This window comes from Furipterus horrens, unplaced genomic scaffold (assembly GCF_987537825.1).
Source record: "Furipterus horrens unplaced genomic scaffold, mFurHor1.1.pri manual_scaffold_17, whole genome shotgun sequence".
In the NCBI taxonomy this organism is placed as follows: Eukaryota; Metazoa; Chordata; class Mammalia; order Chiroptera; family Furipteridae; genus Furipterus; species Furipterus horrens.
Window position 1 is genome coordinate 59,777,235 of NW_028327187.1, and position 18,959 is coordinate 59,796,193.

Sequence of the window (18,959 nt, forward strand, 5' to 3'; positions counted from 1 at the left end):
CAACATCATTAGCCATCAGGGAGATGCAAATAAAAACCACAATGAGATACCATTTTACACCAGTCAGAATGGCCATCATCAACAAATCAACAAACAACAAGTGCTGGCGAGGATGTGGAGAAACGGGAACCCTACTGCACTGTTGGTGGGAATGCAGACTGGTGCAGCCACTATGGAGAACTGTATGGAATTACCTCAAAAGATTAAAAATGGAACTGCCTTTTGAGCCAGTGATTCCACTACTAGGATTATACCCAAAGAATCTTGAAATACAAATTCAAAAGAACTTATGCACCCCTATGTTCATTGCAGCACTGTTTACAATAGCTAAGTGCTGGAAACAACCTAAGTGCCCATCTGCACATGAGTGGATCAAAAAACTGTGGTACATTTACACAATGGAATACTATGTAGCAGAAAGAAAGAAGGAACTCCTGCCATTTGCAACAACATGGATGGAACTAGAGAGAATTATGCTTAGTGAAATAAGCCAGGGAAAGAAAGAAAAATACCATATGATATCACCTAATACAGGAAACTAAAGAACAACACAAACAAAGGAACTAAGTAGAACAAAGAGCAGAATAGCAGTCAATAGGGGGGAGGGGAGAGGGAGAGGAGGGGGATAAGTAAGGGAAGGGTTTAGTCAAAGAACCCGTATAAATGACTCACGGACATGGACAACGGGGTGGGATATGATTGTGGGAGAGGGGGTGGGTTGGGTGGTGGAGAGAAATTGGGGGAAAAGGGGACAACTGTAATTGAAAAACCAAAAAAAAAAAAAAAAAGCAATGATGACTTCATTGTACTAGTCAGTGGGGCTAGTAGATGCCATTGAGTGAGCATGTGTACTGTGTGGCTGTCATATTCAAACTGAGTGAGTGAGTAGAGCCACGAATCTACATCAAATTTTGTGTTAAGCATCAACGTTCCTCTATGGAAATTGTTAGATGATTCGGAAGGTCGCAGCTGTGGGTAACTGATGATTGGCAGCTTCATCATGACAACATGCCTGCTCATACATCATGTCTCCTGAAGAGGTTTTTGGCAAAACATCAAGTCAATCAGGTGACTCAGCCCCCCAACAGCCCAGATTTGGCTCCCTGTGACTTCTGGCTTTTCCCGAAACTAAAATTATCTTTGAAAGGGAAGAGACTTAAGATCGTCAATGAGATTCAGGAAAATATAACGGGGCAGGTGATGGTGATTGGGAGAACTGTGTGAGGTCCAAGGTGCCTACTTTGAAGGAGCATCATTGTCCCATATTCAATGTTTCTTGTATCTTGTATCTTGTATCTGCTTCAATAAATATCTCCACTTTTCATATTACATGGATGGATACTTTCTGGACAGATGTAGTATATTTGGGATGTCTATTTTTCTTTGGAAATAAAGAATATACCTTTTACTTCATTTGCATCCCCCACAGAGCATAGCATATCATATACAGTACAATGTAAACGATATAAAATTGATCAGTCAAGAATTCAAAATTATTGGCTGATCTTAAAAACCAATAAATAATTGATTGATAAACAATAGAGAACATCATGAATTTCATACAACTTCAAATTAACTTCATATATTTTACATTTTTTACTTCAACTATAAATCAATGCCTGTTATGATCATTGAATCATTCATTCTAAATAATAATAAGAAAATATTTTCAGTGATGTTGCATTGTTAGTTATGTTTTATTGTGTAAATTGGTAATTCAACTACAGCATGTATGCTAATTATCAATTAACGACTAGCTAATCTTAACACGTTGTTGGGCAAATCCGGTTCTATTTGCTTCCTCGGTTAAATGGGGGGAAATGAGTCCTGTTCCACAAGCATCTTGGTGAAGATTTCACTCTTTGAAAATGCTTTTCTGATGTAAAGTTTCAGACAGACACTGTCATGACACAATAAATTGAAGTTGAAAAATGAAGGTGCTACCTTCAAATGAAACTGGAAGGGGTGAAAGATCGGTCAAATAGGAATTTTGAATCTAGAACTGGCTGGGGCATCAAGGTTAACATTACTCTCTAACCACTTATTTTCCTTTCCCCCTTGCTTCTTTTCCCTTTCCCAAGCAAAGTGTAAGGTGATCAGAAATTAGGTCTTACCCTGCCTTTTAAGGAAGGGGCATACTGACACCTATGGTTTTTTTTTTTTTTTTGTGTGTGTGTGTGTGTGTGTGTGTGTGTGTGTGGAGTCCCATTTGACTCCTCACTTCAGTAATTTCTTTTAATGCCTGTTTCTCTGAATGATATTCATGGATCTGCTTTTTCCAGACAATTGCCTTGGAAAGTTATATAACCAGACACTAATCTAAAGTCAGGTCAGACTTAAAGGTTATGGAGTGTTAAATTTGTCCAAAGTTGAGTTCCAATTCGCAGGAGGAGAGCCTGGGACCCCTTTTCTGCTAGGTTAACATTCTCCTTTGCTGAGTCGGAGAACTGGAATATTTTAGCGTTGGCCTGCTGTAACTCATTGCCTGTCCAGCAGCTTAATAGAGGCTTAAGTGGGTCCACAATATGTCTCTCACATAATTAAACAGTGGGGCTATGCACAAAAGGACATGTTTTATGCATTAGTTGTGGGGACATTTTATCGTCAGCCTCTCACTTCCACTTTCTCCATACAGCAGTGTAAAATATAGTATCTGAGAATTCTTATGCTTTGCACTTTCCTACTCCCCAAACATGATGAAATACAAGTTTGCATTGTTGTCCTCCATGTTAAGCAGATCTGCTCCATCGCAGTTGCAGAAAATATTCTTGGCAAACACTTACCCAGTGATGATGATGTAGAAGTTTATTAAAACATTAGAGAGGAATTATCAGCAAGTAATTCCAGAGTACTGGCTACCAGGAGGCAAATGCCTCATAGGCAGAAATTCATTGGAAAGCATGCATTTATTATATGTTGGCTGTCTGAAGTGTAAGCAATGAGCTCAAACTTGCTACTAGACCCTCCCCAGCATGCGGGCCACCCACCAGTTGCAAGGCATGATGACACGACAGATAACCCGCCCTCCTTGGTAGCAGTATGGATACGGGTAGTAACCTAGTAAAGGTTCACAGACACGACGGCAGTAGCGGTTGCCTCGACGGCAGTAAATACAACAATAACCTCTCTCATCCAGCATGGGGTCAAATTCTATTCCATTTTCAGTCTGCAAAAAGAAGAAGGCAGTATTGGAGGGGAGGGTTCACTAGGAAGAAGTCCACAAAACAGTGAAGGAACATAAGACTACATGAGTTGGGAACTATTGAGAAGTTAAGTTCCTTAACTTGGAGATACCTCAGTAGAGATCAAGGCTGATTTTAAATGAGCCTCTTGGGGATCCCAAGTTTCTTAAATATTTTTTGTTAAAACTTATCTTTCTAATTTCAATGACTTTGATCTGAGGGATAGTGAAATTTTTGAGGGCTTTGTTTTTCGTCTAATAAGGACACATGAACATAACTCACATAGTCATTTATTGGAAGTTCTTCACTTGCTTGTCTGGTGTGACGGGTCTTCTCCACCTTCACTTGAGGGATGACCCACTGCTCATTTTGTTCAATGCCCTTTTTTTCAGTGGTAGGAAAGTGAAGATCTTCACCATCCTCTTCAAAATCTTGTAATTCTGAAACTAAAGTAATAAATATGAAGTCGGAATACGACTACTTTGCAAAAGTTTCTGAAAGACTTGATTGAGAGAATAGCACTTGGGGGTAGAGATTTTCCTTGTGTCTTCTCATTGCCATCATGTAGGCATGCATTAATCACTTTTCCAAGTTCTTACAGCTGATATTTTAAGGAGATTTTCAAAAAAAAATATGACTATTCCCATGTGAACAGACCACTTGCTTGCTCATTTGGCATCACTTACTGCTTTGCCTTATTAGCATACTGAATTAGAAACTGAAGACAGAGACCTTTGTGTCTCCCACAATGATTTTACCCATGGTAGGTACTCAAGTATTTTTATGTTGCCTGATTTGAGTTGGTACTATCATCCTTCTTCTTCCCTTCTCTTTCCTGTCTTAATTTTTTAAACTTTATATTTAGAAATAATCTTAGATTCACAGAAGAGTTAAAAAGATAGTACAGAGTTCTTGAATACCTTTTACCCATTTTCTCCTAATGTTGGCATCTTACATAACCATAACACAATGATCAAAACTAAGAAATTTACATTGGTACAATACTATTAACTAACTACAGACTTTATTCAAAGTTCATTATTATTTCCACTAATGTTCTTTAGAAAAATAATGCTGAAACAAAAGTTCTAACACCCAATCCAGGATTCTACATTGCATTTAGTTGTATTTTTTTAAGGTGTAAGAGTACCAGTAGATGCCTCCATTGGTTACAGTGGCACCTCTTAGGTAATATAGTAATCTATTCTGTCCAGAATGAGGGAGGCCAAGATCTATATGTTAGCTGAGCAGAAAAAAGATGTCCAGAGACCTTTGTGTTTCCTAGGGGATGACTGAAAGTTGAGAGCTGGAGTCTTCTACTCTGGACCTCTAGCCCTCAATTACTTTTATAGTGATTCCTAAAACAGCCACAAAGGCATTTGTATTTCAGTGACTGTCCTATCATCTTGGGAAAATGCTGCCATTTGACATAGATAATCTTTCTTGAGACAACAGAGCATTTGTTTTTTTTGGCTCTTCTCTCCTCTGGTGTTGTGTTGAACACATAGTGGTTTGAGAAATAGTCTGGTACCCCAACTGCCATGAATATAGATGTGCAAAGAAAGACAGATTAGCTTTTTGTTATCACTGGTAGCTTAGGGTGGTGTTACCTTTGCTGGGATATTTAAAAGCCTTTCAGCATCAATTTATCTCATTTATAACTTGGTTGTGAAAAATACCCTCCTTACTGGCAGTCAGCATATACAGTTTCATCTAAGAAAATATAAACAGATCATTTGTTTTCATAGAAAAGTAGTCTCTGAATGCTGGGAATATTAACCTCTTACTTATTATGGAGAAAAGGAGAAAGATGAGAAGAGGAGGAGGAGGAGGAGAAGGCCATACCTGCTATTAGAGTGGGATTGATCCAATACATGGTCACATTATCACAAATCTCCAGAATTCTGGAATTTTTAAGGAAGTCTCGGTTTTCAATAGGCTTTTCTGCTGGGACCCAAATCACTGACTGTTCAAAGAAAGTTGTGGTAATTTCTTCATTCTGAGAGGAAAAAGTAGTTCGGAGTGGGGATAAGCAGAGAAATTAATAAAATGAGTGTGACATTATGGAATACTGAAAGAAAGAACCCTATGTTTTGAGTCTGAAAAATAGTTTCAATTCCAAGGCCAGTGAACTAGCTCTGTGCCTTTCATATGGTAGGTGCCCCGTGGGAGAGTTAATCAATCCTTCTTTCTAACAGTATGGTTGCTCACTGAAACAGGAGCCTTCTCTGCTACCATTTCACTTAAATTTGGGAAGGCACTCATCAATATCTGGACCTCCTTCTCGGCCATGTATTTTTTTAAAATTTGGGCTTCTGAAATCATGAGTGATTTGCATTTGTTTTCTCTCTTTTAAATGGATGCTTTGAGTCCTGTTCTATTTACTTATTTTTGTTTGTTTTTTTATGTATTTATTTATTTTTAGGGTTTCAAGCAGGATTTGACCTGAAACTGAAAAAAACTGTTATAATTTACACTGGTGAGATCAGTCAAATAACAACCAAATCTAATATTTTAGTTTTACAAGATTTTCCTGTTAATGGTAGCTAGGAGGAGTGCAAAAGGTGTCCTTTTTGTTTCAAAACCAAGTATCCAGCTTATGGTTTGACTGACCTTATCACTATAGAACTACTCTCATTCTGGATGCTTACAGTTTATCTCACAGAGTGTTTTTCTTTAGGTAGCCTTTCTCATATTGTCAAGAATGCCGCCTTCCCCTCTGTTTCTAGTATTGGAAGTAGTTGTCTTGTATACTGTGGATGACATAGGGGTTATATATTAAACCTGACAAACTCAGAGGAGGCCTGCATGGCTGCCTCACAAACTCAGAGACCTAAAATAACCACATAGGATGGTCTGAACATAGAACTTCTAACTAAAATTGAGTCATGGTAGGCAGTCATATCCTAGCCTGGTATCTTCCTTGGCAAAAGTCAATCTTTACTTTAACTGAATCTATCTATTGTCTTTTTGCATCTATGATAACATACCTTTGTAATATCAGGGTAATTTTTTTCCCCACACCCCTTAGGACACAATCTTCCACCAGAGCAGAGACCATAAAACCCCTCATTGTTATTATTATTATGTTAATGGTTAACTGTTAACTCTCCTCTACCCACCAATATAAAAGAAGTATGTGTCTATTCATTTTACTTTTTATTCAGTCCCAGAGATCCCTCTTTGCTTCCTCCCACCTCCCTAATCTATCACAGATGGATTTTGTGTAACCCCCTTAGACCTCCTTCTTTGACTGTAATGTATAAAATAAGGTGCAAAAGTGCCCTTCTCTGGAGCATTTTCTCAATCCATTGAGATTTTACTTCCTGGCCATTGTTGTCTATTTAGCTCAGAGAACCTCAGAAAAAGTCTTACTGGTTTGAATGTTTCTTATGTGGCCAATACCTCATTCTTACTCACTTGTCTTTTGACTTTGACATTCCCTCCTTAATAAGGTTTTTCCTTTTCTCTTTTGTTTTGTTCTAGCTTTATGATTTCAGTGTTTTTATTTATTTTGTGAAATATGGCATTGCTTAATTTTACCCAGTTGTTCAAAACTTTCAAGTCTTATAGTTCTTTTGCCCTTGAGTCTGTAAAGACCTTGGAAGGCATTGAAAGGGACTGTATAAAATGAGGTTGGTGTGCTGACTAGCTTTGTTAGCAAGATCAGGGCTATTTTCCTATCTACTCTGCATGTTTAACATGCACAAACCATGGGTACAGAGGTGAGGAAAATACAGAATAAGAGGGTGTTTGTCATTCAGGACCACAAAGTTATCTAATAAAAAATCTGTAGCCTGAATATTAAAAAAATAGGTTTTTCTTTAAGATAAGTAATCTTGCTATCATGAGATGAATAGTTGTGTTATTTAAAAGATTCAACAAAATTAACTGAAGAGTAACTTAGGGCCAAAATAAAATATTATGGGTCTTTGCCTCTATTCATTTTTCCAAAAAATAAATCCTGTTGTATCAGTTTGGACTCTAATTGCTGGCTACACAAAAGTTTACATTATTTTCTGTAAAAAGCAATATATGATATTGGGCATAGTAGCTTTTTATCTTATGCATTCTTCTTTCATCTTACCCTTGCTTCCTATGGGATTTCTAATGTCCTTTAATTTGTTCTGTTCCTAAGGCGCCTCTGACTTATGCTTATTTTTTTTAAATATTCAGAATTTTTTTTATTACCATGGACCTTAAGAAATCTTTTTCTTAGAAATTCTAGTACTAAGTGTCTGTATCTTCTTTGGCCATAAGGAGACCAGCAGCCTGTCTGTGGGGGCCAATGATAGCTCTGAGACTTGGGTAAAGAAAAGGAAAAGGTGCTTCCCATCTCATCTCACCCCCAAAGAATAAGAAAAAGAAAGGAAAAGATAAATGGGTAGATTAGAATTAAGATGAAGAAAGTGGGTAGGAGAAAAGTTAAGAAGAACAAGGGAGAAATAGAAGAAAGAGAAAGAGGTATTTACAGTATAGAGAGAGACCACTGTGCCATTGACATAATCTCACTTTACATTTTCCAGTTAAACTCTAAAACAAAACCAACCAAACCAAACAAACATTTGTTCCTTCCTGGCTACAGTAGGGGTATGCTGTTACAATATGGCCTTAGCTCACATTCCCTTTCTTCCTCCGTGATAGCAACATAATGAAATTACAGATGGAATGTGGAGGAAAAATTAAGAGCCTCAAGGGCTTTATTGATGGCTATATTTTAGGCAATAACCCTCATTTCCCATTAGGCTTTCAGAGGCTATTCAATAATTGCACCAGTGCCCTGGCCTAGCAGTGTGTTTTCAGAGAAACTATATTACACTGTGGTTCTCAGAGGCGGATTAAGGTCGGTTGAGGCCCCGGGCGCAGAATAAAATATTGGGCCCCTTAAAAAAAGAGAGAGACAGGGAAAATAAAAATATTTATTTTTATACACAGAAAACTATTTTCAAAACCATAAATGAAACAAGTACATATCTACAAACTAATTTACATCCCTGCATATATCCTAAGTCTGCACTGCAGGAGAACCTTTGTAAGTACAAAGCAGCAGAACAATTCTATTGCTCCGATGGGCGGTAGCGCAGCCATGTGGGGCCTATGTAACATAGTAATGAGATAATGAAAATAAGTGAATATAGACATACTATCAGGTTTTACCACAGATTGTAAACTTGTACGTAATTAAAATTGTACATATGAAACCAAACTTGGTGTCATTAGAAAAAAGTGTAAAGTTGGGGTTTTGCGGAGCCCTTCGGAAGCCGGGGCCCAGGGTGATTGCCCAGTGTGCCCACCATTAAATCCGCCTCTCATTTGCTGTTGCCTTTCTTAGTGATTAAATGTGGATTATTTCATTAACACCCTAGCATAAAATGGTAAGGTGAATGATCTAAAACCTTTGAAATAGGTAAGTTACAGTGTGACAAAAGTGGCAAGGATTCCCAGTGGCCTTGGAACTTTTCTTTTTAGGTATTTATCTTGGGCAAGATTGATTTTGTTCTACTGGTTCCCCTTTTTACTAAAAAATCTTTGGTTTGGGAGCAAAGGTACATAATGTTTATGGCTACACAGGTATAAAAGTACAGTGTTGCACCTAAAAATATGAACTTATTTTCTTTTGAAAGGCCTGAGTTCAATCCCAATCTGCTCCACACTATCTGTATGATCTTGGGCAAGTCATTTTTTAGTTCTGAGTCCCAGTTTCCTTTTCTGAAAATAGGGATAATAATAGTACATATCTATAGGGTCCAAATGAGAATCAAATGAGAGCAAAGCATTTAGAACAATGTTTGACACATAGTTAGCATTCAATAAATGATGGCTTTTACTGCCACTATTATTCATACATACCTCATCTATTTCCGCCTCTGGTTCAGAAAATTCAGGAATCACTTTGATCTGAGTTTTGATGAAGCATTTTTGAAGACCTACAAAGTAGATACCAGTGTATCCCTATAAAACAAAAAGGAAAAAAACCTCCTGAAAAAGTCACAATTAATGAGTTCCATAGTCTGTCAGGGCCCTAGGCTGGCAAAATTGGAATTCAAAGGGAAGCTTTGTCTTATAAATTAAATGAAGGCTACAGGCTATTTTTAACTCAACTAAAATGTTCTAATATTTTAAGTGAAAAGCCTTTGGGGGAAAATATCCAACTTACATTTTTAAAGTCATGTACTTCCAATGTTTCATCAGTGCCATTTCCACTTCTGAATATTTCGGTTCTGGTCACAGGATCAATTTCCATGTAAATCTTCTTCTTCTCTCCATTGCTGTAGAAAGTGTGCTCCATATCATATGTCTGGGAAAACAAGAAAACAAGTTCTAAGGTACTCAGTGTGTCCCTTCATATGATACTTTAATTGGGTAATATCTGAGGTGCATTTTCTTTCCAGAATCTGTAGTGAGGTGCCATCTCAGCAGCTTGCCATTGGGAATTTTCTGAGACTCAAGATTAAAGTGAGATGCTTTTTAGTGCTGGAGTGATATGGGGATCTCTTCGGAGCCAGTATTCTGTATTCAAACCAAGTTGCTGAACTAATTACTAAGAATTCCAACAGTTTTCTTGGTAGCTTTGACTAAATAGCCAATGATATTTTGCAAAGCAGCCTGTAAAGTACTTCCCTCTTGTGTTGAGCAGAGGAATCACCTAAAACCTATGCTGTTTCTTTTAAAATAAGCACTTTCTAAGTGCTCAATGGTCATCCCCATGAAATTCATTAGGTTTGAGACAATGATTTGAACACATTCACTCCTTGGCCAATTTTAAGTAATAATGTTACCCTGGTCTCAATTGCTTCCTTTTTCCCTTTAAAATCCAGAAAACATTTATTGCCTTCCCCTAACCTCTTTTATGGCCTAACAAACCTCCCTCAGTTTATTCCTGAATTCTGTTTGCCAAACCTAATTTAGTTGGTTTCAAGTTATCTAGATTCTCCTAATTTAACAACTATGTCAAGTACCTTGCAATAAGTAACATGGGATTTACCAAGGAGAGTGCCTTGGAAAGTGTGCTTAACAGGTCATTCTTGAGGGGTTGAAATGAAACCCTAGACTCTCTCCTGTCCTCTAAAGGAGGTATTTACCTTTTTAAGGACAAAAAGGACCAGTCCTACAGAACATCCCAGTTTAGGTATAAGCCCATAACTTATAACTGAGGACATTTTTATAGTCAAAAGCAAATAACAGGCCTAAAGGGATTTTCTCCCTATCACAAACCAGGCCAGACCTCATAGTGCCATGTAGTAGTCTATCTGATCCTTTTTGTTAGGAGTCCTTCAGCTATCAAGTTTCCTTATGCTCATTTTTTCTTACCAAAAAGAAAAACAATTTGGTAAACTAAAAGCCTGAAGAAAGCAAGTCATCTACAGAACCAATGTTGCTTTCTAATGATACTATTCCCAGTAGCAGTTTTTTAGAGCTTGAACTGGTTTAGGCTGTTTTTTAATGTCTGCCAGTGTCTGTGACTGAATGTTAGTTTAACCTGGTCAAATTATCCCCAACTCAAGTAGAAAAACAAGTTGGAAAGGTTTGTAGAAACGATGTTACTTCAAGGGTGAAATGTCTGTGTAGATGCTGAATAGGAGATCAAGAAACAATTTTCGTTATCTCTTAATAACCTTACCCGTGCCTTCAACATGGCCAGCACTTAAGTATTTGTTGAATAAGTTTTTACCACCAATGACAATTTCTCATCTTCTTAAAGAGAGATTTTGAGCATTGACAAGGTTCTTTAAGAGATTATATTTTAAAAAGGAAAGGAAAATAGTATTTTTAGAACCTTCCAGCAATTGCAGAGTTAACTCATGAAGTCTGGCCTGGTTTGTGACAGGTAGCAAATTCATTTAGGCTTGTTATTTGCTTCTAGTTATAAATATGTCCTCAGTTTCAGCTCTGCAGCCAGCTTAAGAATGTTCTACCTATGGCAACAAATTGAGCTTTCAGTTGACCCGACCTAAGAGGAGAAACACATCTACTTCAGTTCCAGTCATGTCAAATATCCCAACAGGGAAGAATTTCTTTAGAAATACTATCCATTGTTAAGACAAATACCGACACCACTAGCCATTGGTGGTGGGGTGGGGTGTTCGTTTCATGAGTAGCACCACTGCATGGAAAAACGAGGTTAGAGACTAAGAGATGTTGGAAGGCTGCCTACCTGGGCAAAAGAGAAAATATAGGCTGTATTTTCAATCACTCATAGACTATAGAATCATACTGGTGACATTTAGAATTTCAGTGTACTTTTGTGGAATGAGTTTTCCTGCATTGTTGGCAATGTGTTTCACTTGGACACCTTGCTAGATGAAAACTATTAGAAACTGCCAACCTCAGCAGATCTTGATTATTTTCAACATTCTTTCAAAGTGTTTTGTTTTGTTTTGGTGGAGGACAAGGGGTTCATTCTGTTTGTATTCATTAACCAGCTTGCTGGCATTTTTGTTAGCAATGGTAGGTTGCTAAATAGAGTGGGATCAGAATGAATTCATTTATGTGTGAATCCTGGGTGGGGGGGTAAGGGTGGGGTGGGAAGTTATATATTCACCCAGATGGAATTCCCTATCAATGGTGTCCATTTGCAACAGATTGTCTTTTGTCTAGGAAGATGATGCCAGTGTCTCATTTTGGACTGCTTGGGGATGAGTTTGAGCAACTCCAGACATAATGTCTCGCCTGGGTCCCTGTGGAGCACATTGCCTGGGTAATGGTTATGCAAGATTCACTGGCCCATATGAAGACTGAGCTCATGCCTTTGGCCTCAAAAGTAATTTTCTCTCTACTAAATTCACTGGCTCAGGGGCTGAGGGTCTTTCTGGAGATGAAGGAATAAGTGGTTTTGTCCTCTCCAGGCACAAACTGAAGCAGAGATAGGATGACTGGCCTGAGAGAGGTGTGAGTGGGCTCCTAGTGTCTCATCACAGACTTCCCCCAACTCAGCTTTATTCCAGAAAGAACAGAGCAATGACAAAGTTTGACGAGGAGTACACTTCTGCCAAATTGGCACATTGAGAAAGTTAATCCAGGAAAGTGTTTCTAGCTTCCCTTTTATGTTCTTTTCATATTCTGTTTACTTTATACCCTCCTAATCCTTTCCCCTTTCCCTATTTCCTTCTAACCCTTTGTGTCCTGTCTAGACACCTTGGACTCTCATGGTGCTTCAGGTATCTTATGTCAAAGACAAAAAAAAATCAATTTTAAAAATGATTTAAAAAATGAGTATTTGTCTGTTAAAATAATTGAGTGCAATACTTAACTCAAAAGACTGAATTACTTACTAATGGTGGATTTTAAGCACAATAGCACCAGGAATAGGAGATATTTGAGGGGCAAGGACATCTTTCTAACCAAAAATAAGATTGGTTTTAGCTATATAGGCCAGCACCCTGGAGTGGGACAGGGAAGTCAATAAAGTGAAATAGGACTCAGAAGTGAAATGAGGTAGGTATGTGTTTAAGCCCCAGGCAGTAAGAGACATAAGAAGACCACACTGACAAAGAACATGGAGAAAATACAAACTCATTTTGCTTCCCTGCCCAGGAATTCTTCCTTCAGTCTAGTTAAATCCTCTACTCAGGCAGCAAATGATCCCTAACATTCCCTTTCACAGTTTGCCCAGTTTTTATTGCCTCAATTTGTGACAATTTTTGAGGTCAGAAAAAAAAAAGCTTTTTATAAAAAGTAAAGCTGCTTCAGACCTCAGTGTGGTGGAGCTGTTTGGGGAGGGGAGCAAGTAGGTTTATCCTGTCTTGAAGGGGATTTGAGGAGATTTGATTTAGGTGGGTTTTTTAAATAATTTCTTTTTTTATCTTTGTTTTTTGAAGCCTGTGATTAATCTAGCTGCTCTTCTCTCCATCTTCAGCCTTTACTGTCTGTTTATGAATTATACTCTCCAAAGGTGAAATACATGATCAGAATTGCTGGCTAGCAGGTGTTAAAATGGAAGGAAGGGAAAGGAATGCATTGTATCATATTATTACCAACCTAGCCTGTGGGAATTAAAGGGCTTCTGGGTATTTCTTTACCACACAGAGCAGACAGATTGTTTCTCATGAAAAGTTGAACTTCTGCATCTTCAATCACCAGTTCTCAGCCCTAAAAAAAATTGGCATAAGCAGCAGAGACATTCCTCTTTTTCAACAAGAAAAATATCATTTCTTTCATCTATAGACTCAAGCTGGCTGGTAAATTTTCCTCTAGTCACCCCTCACCCACTTATTATCTTTAAATGCAGCTGAAAACAGTGGAAAGAATCCTCAGACCAGATTCTACCCCTATCCTCAACTCTGCCACTTACAAGCTGTGTGACTTTAATAAAGTCACCAAATGTCTCTGGAGGCTCAGTTCTCATTTTTAACTCCCACCTCTAGCCAGATACAATGTTGAATAGCTGACAAATCAGTTCTGCCCAGATTTGGGCTGATAACTGTCAGGTTGACCAGTGGACTGCCACTACCTGCTGATCACTTTGGTTGCTTTCCCCTAAAGCTCCAATTTCACTCTCAGCTACTAAACAACAGCTCACACCAATGACCCAGGCTTTCCTTGCTGGTGCCACCTACGTTGCTTAGCAAATGCTGCCATAAAAGAATGAAGGAACTGAATAAGAATGTGGCCCTAGTAGCCAGAGTCCTGATCCACATAATTGGAGAGGCCCTGATTTGCCCAGACCAAAAGCTGGCCCAGTGAGAGTTTTTATTTAAAAGTGGGCTTTTCTCTCACAATGGTTTAGGAGGAAAATAAAATGAAGAGAAGTGTTCTCTTTTAAAATGCTGACACAGCACCATCTGGTGAAGCTCAGTTGACATGTTAAAGGGCTTCCAGCTACAACTCCAACTTTTTCCTTGCAGGTATGAATGCTTCTCCAGACCCACATTTCACTCACCAAACTACTGTGTAGGAAAGCCCAGGGAACTCAGGAAGGGAAGTTGTATTTCCTGTGTGCCTTAAAGAAGAGTAAATAAAGTTGGTCTGTGGCTGTGCTAGCATTAGAGAAATAGGCACAGGTACACTGCACCAACACTTAGCCAGAAGATGCTCTTTCTGAGCAAATGGTTTTTAGCCTACAATGATATTGGGCTCACAATCCTGAGTGAGACTGTTTCAATGGTTTTCTGCAGTTGAGGTGGTGCAGAGTGCAGAAGGGTACCCACCTATTCCTATTACTTCACATCTCATGTTGGTGGTATGTAGAAGTTGAGGGGAAGTTCCCAGGAATTCATTGATTGTTGTGTGTGCTTTAGAACTTATGGTTTCCAAACAGCCCTAAAGTCACCAGGAAATTCCTAGATATAGCAAGAAGAGCAACATTTAATTTATTTAATTTATCATTCTCCTGACTCGTTCTACAAAGAATTGGAGCAGATTGGCTACAAGGTCTGTGTTACATCTAAAAACTTTTGGTTTAAGAGCTGGAATTTTTCTGATTTATTTTCTCCTTGTTGGATTAATCAACTGGGGAGTTAGCTTCCAATTATTTCAAGTTGAATATGTGATACAGGGAGCTTTAAGCAAGAATGTTTCACCAGAGAATCTGCTTAGAAGTTCCTATGCAACCACTGCCTGGAAGTGAAGCTTTGTTGTGATGCTCTCTCAAAATATCTGTGACTGAATAGGTCCCCTCTACTTGGTTAAGAAAGCTGAAAACAAGAGATCAATGGATTGGCTTTCATTAGCTCAAGTGGCTCCTATATGTGGCTGTAGTTTAGGGGGCCTGTTAGTCTATAGAGTAGTGTAACAGCATACCTGGAATTATTCCTCCTTGTTTCACTTTATTTTGATCCATTCCTCTTTGGCCTGTGTGTGCATTCACAAGCACATGTGCTCATGCCTGAGGTTCATATGGAGAAGCAGGAAGTCAAGCACAGCTTTTCCCCCATTTGGGATCAAGAATTTGGATTTTTTGTACACACCAAGGTAAGAGAGAATAGAAGGCAGGAGGCCTTACTAGCATGGAAATGTCAACACCAGATGTGGGATGTTAAATAAATGCTGTTTATAAACAAATGTTGAAAAAAATAAAAAGAAGGTTTGGTGGAGGTTAGAGGAGCAAACACTAAGAGCTTGGAGAAAGCCCCAAGACAGCAAATAAGTCACTGCCATCTCTAAGCACAACAGCATCAACAGTTCTCCTCACCAAGGATACCACTGTCCTCACAGATCCCTCAGGCTTACAAAGGAAAGTCCAGAAGAGCCTGGATTTTAATATGCTAACTGTCATTTCCTGCTAGGCCATGTTCTTAAAGGGCTGTGGTCTTTAATTTGTGCAAAATGCTCATTTTTTTCCTTTGTAAATCTTCTCCCAAGACTAATCTGACTGCTCTGTTCTTAGGATTCATAAGTCAACTCCAAGGCAGGCTTATTGGCAATATTAGCCAATAATTAGACCATAGATATTAGATCATAGGTGGATTACTTCATAAGACATTTGGTTCTTGATAAATTTCATTTGGTAGTGTAACCCACCTCTTCTGTGCATGCACTGACTAAGTTCTACTCTTGGTTTGAGGAATAATAGGATTGGTTTGTATAATCCATCAAAAAAGAGAACTGGAATGAGAAGCAAAGATGGTATAATACTGAAGCAGAAGGGGCCATGGGCACTATTAGTGAATTTGGCACCTTACAAAATAAAAGGAAGGTCTCTACCTAGTGGTTTATAATTGTCCTGAGGCAAATAGCATTGTAGGTTTAGAAAAACACATAAACTCTTTCAGAATAGCATTGTCAGTACCAATAGCTACAATAAAACAAGAAAGGCCATCTGGTCCCATGTTTAGGTAGGTATGTATGGGTGGTCAAAAGGGCTAGCTTTCTACGACACTAAGTTAAGTGCATATGGACATGGAGAACAAAAGGATTTATCGTCCTCTAACTCATTTGTAATTGTCAAGAGGATCTGAGATTCAGTTTGTGGGGTAGCATATCACCTTGTGAATTAGCTAAGTAGTAGCAGAATTGAAATGAAATGCATTCTGGCACTCATTCATTTGCTACTTCCTTCCTGATCTCTATTGCTTTGCCTACCTTGATAGCCTTAATATATGTGGCTGCTCTAGAAAGAAATGTGAACAGTAAATAGTTCAGAAGCAGGGAACAGTGATATCTATTACTTATCTATCTATCTATTTATCTATCTATATCTATCTATCTATCTATCTATCTATCTATCTATCTATCTATCTATCTAGAAAGCTAACTATAGGCATTGGATGATGCCTGAAATTTTTTCTGGAACAAAGTATAGATAAAAAGGCAAACAAAGTAGGCTGTTTCACTCTTTATTCTCCTTCCTTAAAATAAGGTAGCGTCTGAAACTAAATGTAAGTGAGTATGGCAACAGAGGTGAAAAATTCAAGGTGGTTTGCCTTCTCTGTTTTCTTTTGGACACTTGCTCAATTAATTTTCTATTTTCTCTCCCAGTAACTTTCTTTCTGTATCAATCCATATCCTTTCCTCTCTGCTCCTATCACTCCTTTGACTCCTAATGGTCCATGCCAACCCATTTTCTTCTTGCCTCTCATCCTCCCTCCTGCACTTGTGCTTTTCCCTCCCTACATCCGTTATCAAATAGAAATGAGCATCTCGTGACAAGAAATTAACAACAATAGTACCAAAACCAACACACACACAGAAAGAAAAATGTGGCAAAGCCAGAAAACCATCTTGACATCTTGTAACTTGTATACTTATTAATTCTCTTTCAAATGAAGGTTGTTGACATTAAGGGACTATGATTTTCTTTAAATCACATCTAGACCTTCCCATTGCTTGTAAGCCTGGAAATAACAATAACACTAAAGTACACGAATACCAACTACATTGGCCAGCGAAACGTCACCAAATGACCCTAATATCAGAAGCTTTCCGAGATACCTGAGATTTATTATTTATTTCTACCTTGTGGCATTACTCTCAGTGGGACAATGACAATTGTAGCTCATGAGAAGTTGAAAAGTTCTAGTTTATTTATTTTTATTTATTTTTTGAAAATAAATGTGAACTCAGATATGAGAATTGCTCCTTCTGAAAAGGAGTTTGCTGCCTGTCCTCACAGCAGATGCAATGAGTCAGAAACATAATCCCTGAAAATTCTTTGCTGCCATTTCTGGTGGTTCTTCTTATGTGGTGGTATAATTACTTTTCCATCAATTTCTGCCCAGATAATAGAAAGAAAGGTGGAAAGTATTTTCTTTTTACAGTAAAAAATTTGCTTCTAGGAAGAGTCTTAACTCCTTAAACAGAAGCGTTACAAAAGAATGAGAAATTCTGCATCCAATAATTATCAACCAAAATACAGAAAACACATTTTTCCTTTATCAAAATAATTAGGTAAGTAAAAGAGAGCAAAATATTGAATTCAGTTTTTCATACCACCAAAAATAAACACAAAATGAGTTAATGATTTTCATATTCAGACTAATATACATGTCATTAAATTCAATCAAACTCAAAACAGAGAAGCATTGGACTACAATGTGCATTTACTTACTTTTTTGGGTGTCTCTGGCCAGAAGTGCTTGCCCCCCCAAAACAAAACCATAAGAGTTAAGGCCAGGATACCAAACACCAATCCACAAATCTTAAGTGATTTACATATCTTCTTGGACTTAAAAGCTTCTGCCTAAGCAAAGAACAGAGAAAATAAAATGATACACAATAATCTTTAGAATAGCAAGCCATAATTCAAAGTCACCTTTGATTTCACTTTCTAGTGTTCACATTGTTATACGATACATAATTTCTGCAGCCATAATTCTGCTCAAAAGGAAATAAATATGATTCAACTTACATTTAGAATGTGACAGTCCTCACAGTTCTGTGGAGGATTCTTGGCCATAATCTCTCAGCACACAGTACGCTTTCCTGGCTTTGAGAGAACTGAGACCACTGCTGAGGCGGAGTTGCAAGTGAGACAGCTAACTGATGCCAGAAGAAAAGCTGAATTTATGTGGCTCAAATATGTCATACCAGAGCCTGAGGAAGCCCAGGGGCTCCTGTGCTGTGATTTGTTACATGGATATACCCATATATGTATATAACTTCTGTGCACAGAATTCAATCCAAAATGGCAAAGCCAAGGTTATAATGAAAACTATTGTCCTAGGGGTTGGTTTGGAAGGGGACTGAGCCTAGGACACATTGAAATGATTTTTCACTATGAACTTAAAATATCAGTGGCAATACACTCTGCATACTTTAGAAGTAAGCAAACAAAACAAGAAGAGGGATGAAGTCCTGATCTCAATTCCATTAGATTTAATAAATATTTATTGCAAGGATATTAAATGTCAGGCACTGTGCTTGGCATCAGAGAGTCAGAAATGAATAAGCTATTGCCTCCTCCACTATGGTAAAGCTCTTTGAGGACTTAGATCAATATGTACTTAACCAATTATAATTAAAAACAGTATTAAAAAGGTTAAATAGGACTTCCGGCCAAGATGGAGGCACAGACAGACAAGCTGCATCTCCTTCAACAAATAAGAAGAAAGGGGGGACCAAGATGGCCGCGGAGTAGGAACAGTGTTCTCAGCTCGCTCCTGTTAAGGAGACAATCCAGGAGGAACAAACTCGGGGAGGAATGACTGAGTGAGTGGGAATATCTGATAACGTGAACGGGGAAGAGATCGTGGGAGCAGCGTGGAGGGGGGTGGAGGGGTTTATCACAAACTGCAGGCTGAGTCATTCTGAGACTCCGTGCGTTTGCAGTATCAAGCCGGAGAGCTCACTAACCGGGAGTGAATTCTTGTAGGGAGTTAGGGAGAGGATTTGGCCGAAAAA

General features: G+C 38.3%; 1 protein-coding gene across 1 annotated transcript; it reads right to left on the reverse strand.

Moving 5' to 3' along the window:
• Positions 1-2,573: 2,573 nt before the first annotated feature.
• TNMD (tenomodulin) lies at positions 2,574-18,143 on the reverse strand. The gene is made up of 7 exons (XM_090264701.1): positions 17,968-18,143; positions 17,668-17,799; positions 9,340-9,480; positions 9,033-9,134; positions 5,028-5,181; positions 3,465-3,628; positions 2,574-3,166 (listed from the first exon to the last, which is right to left on the reverse strand). Exons 1-7 carry the CDS (start codon positions 18,013-18,015, stop codon positions 2,957-2,959), a joined length of 951 nt encoding a protein of 316 aa, XP_090120827.1. The 5' UTR covers positions 18,016-18,143; the 3' UTR covers positions 2,574-2,956.
• Between the last annotated feature and the right edge of the window lie 816 nt (positions 18,144-18,959).